General features: G+C 45.3%; 1 protein-coding gene across 3 annotated transcripts; it reads right to left on the bottom strand.

The window, feature by feature from the left end:
- Positions 1 to 814: 814 nt before the first annotated feature.
- On the bottom strand, positions 815 to 7,268 carry MTERF2 (mitochondrial transcription termination factor 2). 3 transcript variants are annotated; one of them, XM_075723651.1, is made up of 2 exons: positions 7,040 to 7,268; positions 815 to 2,157 (listed from the first exon to the last, which is right to left on the bottom strand). In XM_075723651.1, the coding sequence occupies exons 1-2, from the start codon at positions 7,266 to 7,268 to the stop codon at positions 950 to 952; spliced, it is 1,437 nt and encodes a 478-aa protein (XP_075579766.1). In that variant the 3' UTR covers positions 815 to 949. The 3 variants fall into 3 exon arrangements, with proteins under 3 accessions (XP_075579766.1, XP_075579783.1, XP_075579775.1); XM_075723668.1 differs by lacking the exon at positions 7,040 to 7,268 and adding an exon at positions 6,213 to 6,228; XM_075723660.1 differs by lacking the exon at positions 7,040 to 7,268 and adding an exon at positions 2,867 to 3,022.
- Positions 7,269 to 10,357: the final 3,089 nt, after the last annotated feature.

Raw genomic sequence — 10,357 nt, 5'->3', positions numbered from 1 at the left:
TCACCCATATATTTAGAAACTGTGGCAGCTGTTTGCAAATCTGGTAGTCATTTTTAATCACCAGTGGTTTACAGACTGGAGTTTTGTTACACCTAATACAAAAGCATGACTTTCTCCTACAGTCATTTGAGACTCACTTGAGTCTCTCCCTAACCTTTTCTCTCCCCGAGCTTTGCTAGAAAAGAAGAAATTAAGAAGTAGGCAATAGCAATAAATGTATTTCCTCCTGCCCCAAACCTTTTGCAAAAGGAGTAAATTTTGAAGTCTCAGGAATGTAAAGGAGATTGTCTTGTAGTATCTTTGCATTGTGCTTTGTACACAAACATACTAGGGCCTTACTGTAGCAGTCACTTAAATAAAAAAAAATAATAAAAAAAAAAAAGTTACGTCCTGCCCCTGTTCTCAGACTGCGCCCTAGCTAGGCTTTTCTATCCAAGAAGTCAAGTCTGCTGCAGGTCAGGATCTGGGAGCTAGAGCTACTTACTGCAGCAATAAGGAATGGAACTCCAAAAGAGTCTCTAAAAGTCAGTGAAACAGCAGGTTGATGAACACTGCTGGAAAAAAAAACCCTCCTTTTCTTTCTCAGGTAAAGACTGTGCTAATTACTACCACAGGCTGGACTGTGCAGTGACAGAGCTGAAAATCCAAAGCAGTTAATGCCCTGTTAGATAAGGAAATGTAACAGAACCAAAAAAACATGTGCACTACTCCCCGAGGGGAAAAAAAAAAAGGCAACCTTTATCATAACCAGGCTCTATGATATTATTTGAAAGCATTAGAAAGGTACAATTGTACAACAAAGTTGTGCCTAAGACCTGCTTCAGGACAAAGTATGGTGTAAGACTACAACTGGGTTAAGATTACTTTTGTTTTGGGTCTTCTCAAAGAACCAGCGTCTCTTTTCTCTTTAAATTAGGCAAAAGAAAATTATCAAAGTACAGCATTCAAATTAATCTTCAATGTGTATAGGAGCAACAGGATTAAAAATTGGTCTCTCCTTCTTTGATTGTATCTTACCATAATTGACTTCAAAATCTTTCTTAGTACCATTCAAGTTTTCTAGAGTTCCACTCTTTATATCATATCCCAAAGCAGAGAGTTTTTTAATTCGGTACTGAACAATTTGCGTTGTCAGCTCCAGCACCATTGGTGTGTCTCTGATCTGCGCTACAGAAATTCCTTCCTTCAGTAGTCCTTCAAGTCTTTCTTCCAAAACTGGAACAGAATAGTAGAGAAGGGCTGGGCATTTCAGCACTAGCTGTTTTAATTCTTGATCACTGCACTTAAAGACATTTTTGGAAAAAAGCATACTCTTCTGCATAGTACTAGATGTAAGTTGAAAAATGAAACCTTTAAGTTTGGACAGGAGCTGTAGGACTTCGTGGTCAGTGAAATCATTCTTCTGGAGAAATTCCAAGTTCTCCTGGATTGCGGTGGAGGTATTTAATAAAATAAATGGATTTTGGCTCAACAGCTTCAGTATCCAGATCTTCATATTTGCATCAGAACCTCCTAAACTTAAATAATTTCTTTGTAATGTCTCTATCACGTTCTTGTTTTTCTCAACAGGATTATAGAAAATACTGGGTGCGCTTGTCAAGAACCTGGTGATTATATTATTTTTAAGTCCCAACTCTTGAAAAAACAGTATGTTTGCCTTCTGGTTCTCCTGATACTCAGTAGTAAAAAAAGACTCAGGAAATTGCTCTATTAATTTAATCAACTGTTTTTCATTCTGGCATACTAATTGCCACAGAGCTCTTTGAGAGTTTATCTCTGCAGGGGTATGGAGAATTGCCTCTGGGCAACGTTCTAAAATGTTGGCTACAGCGGTCTCATCTGCTCCCATTTCTTGTAAGATACCAGCAATTTCTTTAACATAGGCCACATCCTGGAGAAGGACCCATTCCTTTAGTCTCCGTATCTTCTTAATGTCAACTGACAATCTGTATAGGCTCTCGATGGTTTTCTTATTTTCCTCTCTTGATTTTGTATCAGTTGTGTAAGTGGAATGTATTGGCAAGGTTCTGTTTGCTACTTCAGTCCATACTGATGAAAACTTCAATCCTGGGTTACAGTACTGAGATCTTGCCAACAGAAGAGCAAATGTATCTTTTGCACTGTAAGCAACTCCTCTCAACATCGTGGAATTCAGCCCTAGGGAGAGAGAACAACTATAAGAAAACACATTTAAGGTACAAGTTAATGCTCAGAGACATTGCTATTTAGACTAAGCTGGCATAAGAAATTACTCTCAACAGTGTTGTTATTAGCACAAAATTCAGCTTTCATGCAGAAGTGGGGGGGAGGAAATACTTTTGAAAGGTTAATGTTCTGTCGGATGCCTCACTGGAACAATAACATGCGGATGCAACAGACCTGATGTGGGGGCAGCGCTCTGTCCGTATAAATGCTTGCAGTCATACAAGAATCAAACTGTCAGCCGTTTCCTGCAGCTAACACTGTTAGTACATTACAGCTCACTCATAGTATACTAGAAAAATGTTTCAGGCAATTTAACTTGACAGTAATTCTACTAAATTAATTAAAAAAAAAAGGCAGCTTAAATATCTTTCTTAACCCATCTGAATGTATTTGCTTAACTTCTGAAGCATTGTTTGGAGTGTGACTTGTTCCTTCATGTGTCAGAGACCCCGCCTGGTGTTCCTTTAGCAGCAGCTCGTAGCCTAACTGCATTCTGAAATCATTCTTGTTATAATTAAGGAAAAAATCATCAAAACCTTTATGTATGTGTTTTTCGCTAGCTGAGTCTGTTAATTGGGTTCTGAATAAGCATGCTGGTATTTTGGGGGAGGAAGCAAGTACGCTGTAACATCTTCAGGCCTTCTCCTGCCTCTTCCAGTACCTACTTCGCTACAGCTGCCCTTTGCACTGCCGCCTTATTTCTGTCTCCAGGTCACTTCTCTCACTGACAGCCACTCCCCCGTAGGCAGAGTCCTCGTGCACCCCATCGAATAGGTGCGTGGCGGTGCTGGGGTCCACACAGCAACCATGGGGTAGTTGTGGGTAACCCCAAACCTCCCACCTTTGCTCAAACTGACTGCCAGGTACCGCCAATAGCGCGTGCGCTGCCACCTGCCCTGCAATGGCCAAAGGAGCCGCAGCGGTCAAAGAAAGATACCATCGAGTGTATCTTTAACTTCCTAGGTGCTGTTTTCATAATAACCTCTTGGAAGCATACAGTGCGAAAGGGAGAACTGCCGGTCTGTGAGATACTTGCACAAATTGCTGCTGCTGGTAACGTGCTTAAAACTACTCAAACTGAAAATGAGAAAAAAAAAAAAAAAAAACACCCCACAATTTGTGCGTTTGACAGTTCTATTTATACACTTGCTTTCACCTCTCCCAAAGTATAGCACGCTTCAAAAAGTACCTATGTGAGCATTAAATTAAATTATTTGGGTTTTTTTTTTTTTTTAGGAGAGAAAAGACTGTTAGGATCATGTAGTCTAATCTCCTACATAAGAGACCAAGAAGGCTATTGCAGGAATAGCTATACGAGTCCCCTAAAATCTTCTTTATAGCCCATCTTTGAAGAAAACACGTGGTTTCTTTAAAGAACTTAAGTGATAGAGCCTCTATCTAGTTGCCAGGTAAGGTTAAAGATTTTCCAGTAGTAAAATACTTTACCTCAAGAAAGTGTACCTTTGCTTTTAAGTTGATGTTTTTCAGCTTCTAAAAGCTGGACTCTTGTTAAGTTACATCATAAACTAACAGAGTAAGACATAATTTCCTATATGCAAGCTTATGTTAACAGAAGCTGTTTATCGGTAAACTTGTTTTTTAATATTATTTCCAATCTCTGAGGCAAAATCTGATTGCCTAATGAAGCTGCTTGTGTCATAACCCCACGGCTAATGATTTTATCTTCATAAACTCTGTGACTTGAGAAGCTGTCCAGCAAGCTCCGCCACAGAACAAGCGATTTTTCCCAATAGCCCTGAAAGCACTGTTAGTGTAGGTAAGTCACAGACTTCTTCTCTGCTGACCTTTCTACATCCTGAAAAAGTGACTGTTTCATGGGGACTGCAAACTAACGCCTCTCCTCCACAGGGAGTGAAACAACCGCCTGTGTCTGAGTACTGAGTAGTTCTTTTGAATTTAGTGGGTCCAGTCAGAGTAAGTAAATCTCTGGAGGATCAGGGCTTTCTTCATTAATGCTTCAGCTCAGCTGGAAACTGCCAGCAAAATATTGTTAAAATTGTTTGGGATGTCAGACAATACTTCCAGAGTACAAACTGGAAAAATAACTAACCATGACTTTTACTTCAATGTGTAATCCTGCTGTTAAAACAAAATTGCCTTGTGAGTAATGCAGTCACTTAAAATACAGTCATTTTATCTATTATAGAGCTTTTAAAAAATTCTGATGTAGTAAATTGTGCTCTTCCAAGATCTGACATGGAAACGATTGTTCTGTTCACTTAAAAGAAGCTTTATGTTGTCTGAAAATGTTTGACATCATAGTCAATGTTTTTTCCTGTTGTTAGTGAGGATCATCCATGCAGAAACACAGAATACTATAAAAGGAAGGAAAACTTTATTTGCTAAACAGCATTTGACTGCGGTCAGGAGCATTAAGTAAAATATAACATGCAAAATAAGATGAATGCATTTTAATGTCATGGTGTTCTACAGAAACTGAGAAGATGATTAAGAGTTGTGATCTGGTGTTTTTCAGAGCCCATAGATGACAGTATCACAGTTGCAGGGTATGTAACCTATTCCAAGAGTTCAGAGTTCTCTTAAAGCTCAGGCTGGACTGCTGTCCTAATATGCAGGACCCCACTGTAACTTTTTACATACTTATATTGCTGTGAGGCTTGTAAATCAATTGAGAGATTAAGAAGAAAACAAGCCAGCTTAGACGAGGTGCCTGCTCTTGCTGCCAGCAGCGCCCTCTTATCACCAGGTGTCGTAACAGCAATGAGGAAGTGAACTAATGTCTACCTGGATGTTATCTGTGATCCTGCTTGCTAGCACACTCACAGCGACCTGTATCTACAGACTAAAAGGATGTTACAAGTTTCATTATTTAATGAGGGCTCCCATATATATCTTCTATAGGAAATGGATACTAGCATCAACTGGCTGATTCATCCCTCATTTCATTCAGAAATTTTGAATTTCTGAATGTGTATTTTGAGACTCATCTCACTTTTTGAAAACTAGCAAACCAACCTCTTCCTCATGTATTTTTCACAAAATCTTTCACTAAAGAGAGCAGCAGTATGACTACTACTCTATGCTTGTCACTACTATTCTCATTACAGCAAACTGTAGCTGGGTCTTAGTAGGCTGTAGGAAAGTTTGCCGTAGGACCAACTGGCGGGGAAAACGACCGGCCTGGCTGAATAGGGAGCTTTTGTGGGGACTCAGGGAAAAAAGGAGAGTCTACCGCCTTTGGAAGAAGGGGCAGGCAACTCAGGAGGAGTACAGGGACCTTGTTAGATCATGCAGGGAGGAAATTAGGAAAGCAAAAGCCCAGCAAGAACTCAATCTGGCCACTGTTGTAAAAGATAATAAAAAATGCTTTTATAAATACATCAGCAATAAAAGGAGAGCCAAGGAGGATCTCCATCCCTTGCTGGATCGGGGCGGGGGCAGGGAACATTGTCACCGAGAACAAGGAAAAGGCTGCGGTATTTAATGCCTTCTTTGCCTCTGTGTTTAACAGCCAGACCAGTCATCCCCAGGGTACTCAGGCCCCTGAGCTAGAGGATAGGGATGGGGAGCAGAATAGAGCCCTCATAGTCCAGGAGGAAGCAGTTAATGACCTGCTATGCCACCTGGATGCTCACAAGTCTATGGGGCCAGATGGGATCCACCTGAGAGTATTGAGGGAGCTGGCAGAGGAGCTTGCCAAGCCACTTTCCATCATCTATCAGCAGTCTTGGTTAACAGGGGAGGTCCCTGATGACTGGAGGCTTGCCAATGTGATGCCCATCTACAAGAAGGGCCGGAAGGAGGACCCGGGAAACTACAGGCCTGTCAGCCTGACCTCGGTGCCAGGAAAGATTATGGAGAGGTTCATATTGAGTGAACTCAACAGGCAAGTGCAGGTCAACCAGGGGATCAGGCCCAGCCAGCACGGGTTTATGAAAGGCAGGTCCTGCTTGACCAACCTGATCTCCTTTTATGACCTGGTGACCTGCCTGGTAGATGATGGAAAGGCTGTGGATGTCATTTACCTGGACTTTAGCAAAGCTTTTGACGCTGTCTCCCACAATAGTCTCCTTGGGAAGCTGGCAGCTCATGGCTTGGACGGGCGTAGTCTTCACTGGGTAAAAAACTGGCTGGGTGGCTGAGCCCAGAGAGTTGTGGTGAATGGAGTTAAGTCCATTGGCAGCCGGTCACGAGTAGTGTTCCCCAGGGCTCTGTTTTGGGGCCAGCCTTGTTTAATATCTTTATCGATGATCTGGATGAGGGGATTGAGTGCGCCCTCAGTAAGTTTGCAGATGACACCAAGTTGGGTGGGAGTGTCGATCTGCTGGAGGGTAGGATGGCCCTGCAGAGGGACCTGGACAGGCTGGACCGATGGGCCGAGGCCAACTGTATGAGGTTTAACAAGGCCAAGTGCCAGGTCCTGCACTTCGGTCACAACAACCCCATGCAACGCTACAGGTTTGGGGAAGAGTGGCTGGAAAGCTGCCTGGCCGAAAAGGACCTGGGGGTGCTGGTTGACAGCCGGCTGAACATGAGCCAGCAGTGTGCCCAGGTGGCCAAGAAGGCCAACAGCATCCTGGCTTGTGTCAGAAATAGTGTGGCCAACAGGAGCAGGGAGGTGATTGTTCCCCTGTACTCGGCACTGGTGAGGCCACACCTGGAATAGCGTGTCCAGTTTTGGGCCCCTCACTACAAGAAAGACATTGAGGTGCTGGAGCGTGTCCAGAGGCGGGCAACGAAGCTGGTGAAGGGTCTGGAGCACAGGCCTTATGAGGAGCGGCTGAGGGAACTGGGGTTGTTTAGTCTGGAGAAGAGAAGGCTGAGGGGAGACCTTATCACTCTCTACAACTACCTGAAAGGGGTTGTAGTGAGGTGGGTGTTGGTCTCTTCTCCCATGTAGTTAGCGATAGGATCAGAGGAAATGGGCTTAAGCTGCGCCAGGGGAGGTTTAGGTTGGAAATTAGGAGAAATTTCTTCGTGGAAAGAGTAGTCAAGCATTGGAACAAGCTGCCCAGAGAGGTGGTGGAGTGACCATCCCTGGAAGCGTTCAAGAAACAGGTAGATGTGGCACTTCGGGACATGGTTTAGTCTAGTCTACCCTTGATTGGTTTAGTGTGGATTTGGTTGTGTAGGTTAATGGTTGGACTGGATGATCTTAAAGGTCTTTTCCAACCTAAACGATTCTATGATTCTATGAATTAAATTAAATGACTAAGTGCCGAGATTTAACTTTGAATTAACCAGGAAGAGTAGGTACCTAACCTCAAAGAAAGCAGCGTAGCTAGGATTTGAATAGCTTGTGAAGAAATCTGGAGCGGTAGTAAGTAGCAGTTTTGTAGATTAATGCATAGTAGAGTAAGCATTCACACTTCTGCACTTACAAAAAATGAATCTCTGCTTCTGCAGCGCTAGTGGAAAGGAGGTAAAGAAGGATTGCAAAAATACACTAGACCAACATAAAGCTTTCTTGAAAAAACCTATAGAGGATCCTAGGATAATCCAGGTTGGAAGGGTCCTCAAGAGCTCAAAGCAGGATCAGTTATGGGAAAAGACCAGCCTGCTTTGTCCAGTCAGGTCTTGCAAACCTCCATGGATGGCGCCCGCCCAGCCTCTCTGGGCTGCCTGTTCCACTGCTTGACCATCCTCAGGGGGAAAAGGCTTTTCCTTCTGATTAGGAAACACGTTAAAAAAAAAAAAAAAGCGTAAGGAAGCACAGCACTATTTAAGCCAAAGGTCATCAAGTGACGTTCTTAGTACAGAGAAAACGGAAAGCGAGCAAGCAATCGCCACCTGGCCGCGTAAGGCCGGCCAGCTGGCCGGTCCCTATCGGCACCCCGTCTTCCTCTCCCTTGGGACCCCGCGGCGGGGCAGTGGGGCGGCGGGGCGGGACGAGGCCGGTTTCCTGCAGGCAGCGCGGGAGCCGAGGCCGGGCCCCCCCATCCCATCCCATCCCATCCCATCCCATCCCATCCCGCCCCGCCCCGCCCCGCCCGTCGCTCCCGCAGCCGGCCTCGGCCATGGCCGCCGGAGCCAGCGGGCAGGGAGGCGGCTGGCGGCCTACAGCCAGGGCCGGCGCCCGAGGGTTTCCTTCCCAACCACGCATCAGTTGGAAAACACGCAGCTTCTCCTGCTGCACCTCGCCCCGCTTATCTTCAGGCCCTCGTCACCGCCACGACACGGCCGCATCTGCCGTCAAAGCACGGGAGGCCAGACGTAACGTCGGCCGGCCCCTAAGGCCTGCGCCTCGGCCGAGGGCCGCGCCACGGCGGGCCGCGCCACGGCTTGCCTCACCGGCCGGTGCTCGGCCGAGCCGCCGCCGAGGCACCCGCCGCCCCACAGCCCCGGCCGCCCCACAGCCCCGGCCCCGCGGCTGGCGTGAGGCGGCCGGAGCCGGCGGGGACCGGGCCGGCACCCCCGCGCCGCGCCTGACCTGGCTCGCCGCCGCCGAGCGCCGCGCCGGGCCCTACCACCCGCGCCGGCCGCGGGGGGGGCGGGGAGGAGGAGGAGGAGGATGTACCATGTGGCGGCCGCGGCGGGGAGGGGCGGGTGGCAGCGGAGTACGGCTGTTAAAGGCGAGATGGCAGGAAAGGATTTTGCCAGCCTGCAAATGGGAACCGAGCGTGCGGCACTTCGCGGCTTGGCGCACTCTGGTTTTAATCGGTGAGGTAAATGGGCTCGCACGGCCTCCTCGTGATGCAAAATCATAGACTCATAGCATCGTTTAGGTTGGAAAAGACCTTTAAGATCATCCAGTCCAACCATTAACCTAACGCTACCAAGTCCACCACGAAACCAATTCAGGGTAGAGTAGCAATTTCATATTTCCTGGCTTGGTGGCTGGATTATTTTTTAATGAAAGTAAAAACTAGGACTCATTAAGGTTGGAAAGGACCTCTAAGATCATCAGTCCAACCATCAACCCAACACCACCATGCCCACTAAACCATGTCCCAAAGTGCCATGTCTGCTCATTTTTTGAACACTTCCAGGGATGGTGACTCCACCACCTCTCTGGGCAGCCTGTTCCAATGCTTGACCACCCTTTCCGTGAAGAAATTTTTCCTAATATCCAACCTAAACCTCCCCTGGCGCAGCTTGAGGCCATTTCCTCTCATTCTTCCATTTGTCAAAATAGACTTCGTTATGATTAGATAAAGGTGGTTGCATTTAAAGAGCTTGCAAGAGAGCATTAGTGTAGTAAATCTAAAAAAATATAAAAATAATTTGAAAATTGATCATTTTGAAGTATTACAATAGCAAGGAAATGAGCATTAAAATTATAATTAAAATTAGGCTACTTGAGTGCCTGTGTTCTGATGGGAAGCAGATGCTCCTACTGATTCAGTAGGGGAAATGGCCTGTTCCTTGTATTTACCTAGAACCAAAGTTGAAATAAGGGTGCCAGGGAGGCCTTGCGCCCTGTACGGCACAACAGCTGCCGTATGCATGGCCCAGGAATCAAAGCCCTACTGCTCCCGATAGTAAACGTGTTAATCTCTGCAAAGATGCTTCCACTCTTTTTGAAAGCAGCCCCCTGAAAAATCTCTTCAGGGCCAAATTTGGATGAGAGGCAACACTGATGGGATGCTGGGAGGCTTGGCTTACATCGGTATATCTTCACTGCACTTATTACAAAGTAAAAGAACAAAATTCACACACGTAGTCACTGGATTTACAGCGTTTTGCTGGTGGTGTTTCACAAGTTAAATGAGCTGTGATGGTGACAATCATCTTCCTCTACCTCATTTTTTTTCAGCTGTATCTACTTGATTTCTCTTCTAAACTTAGAGTAACAAATCGGCAACAACACATAAATGATTTTTAGACTAGAAAGATTATTTTTCTAGGCGTGTTAGGATTTTTGAAACTAACTCTGGGTCTGCACAATCACATCCTTCAGAGAGTGAAAATCAGTACTGTTCTCTCTGGGAACACTGCTTTTGTCACCTGCATTTTCAATAGTCTGTATTAGACCTGTGAAAAAGATCTAATGAAGAGAACTGCCATAGAAAGAAACCCATGCTCTATGAACCCAGTTCAGGCTTGGTCTCCTACGTAACTGTTTCAAGAACTGCTAACAATGTTTGTGAATATAAATGACATACAATGATGTTAAAAACATGTATCTAAAAAATGCTTCTAATTTGTAATACACAATGTATTGTATACT

This window comes from Pelecanus crispus, chromosome 1 (genome assembly GCF_030463565.1).
Source record: "Pelecanus crispus isolate bPelCri1 chromosome 1, bPelCri1.pri, whole genome shotgun sequence".
Taxonomy (NCBI): Eukaryota; Metazoa; Chordata; class Aves; order Pelecaniformes; family Pelecanidae; genus Pelecanus; species Pelecanus crispus.
The sequence above is the reverse complement of the archived record's forward strand: the minus strand, read 5'-3'. Positions and strand labels throughout refer to the sequence as shown.

Coding starts and splice junctions, on each gene's coding strand:
- MTERF2 (XM_075723651.1), bottom strand. CDS start 7,268: ATGTCCCGAAGTGCCACATCTACCTGTTTCTTGAACGCTTCCAGGGAT. Junction 2,158..7,039: donor CTCACTACAACCCCTTTCAG/GTAGTTGTAGAG, acceptor CTCTCTCCCTAG/GGCTGAATTCCACGATGTTG.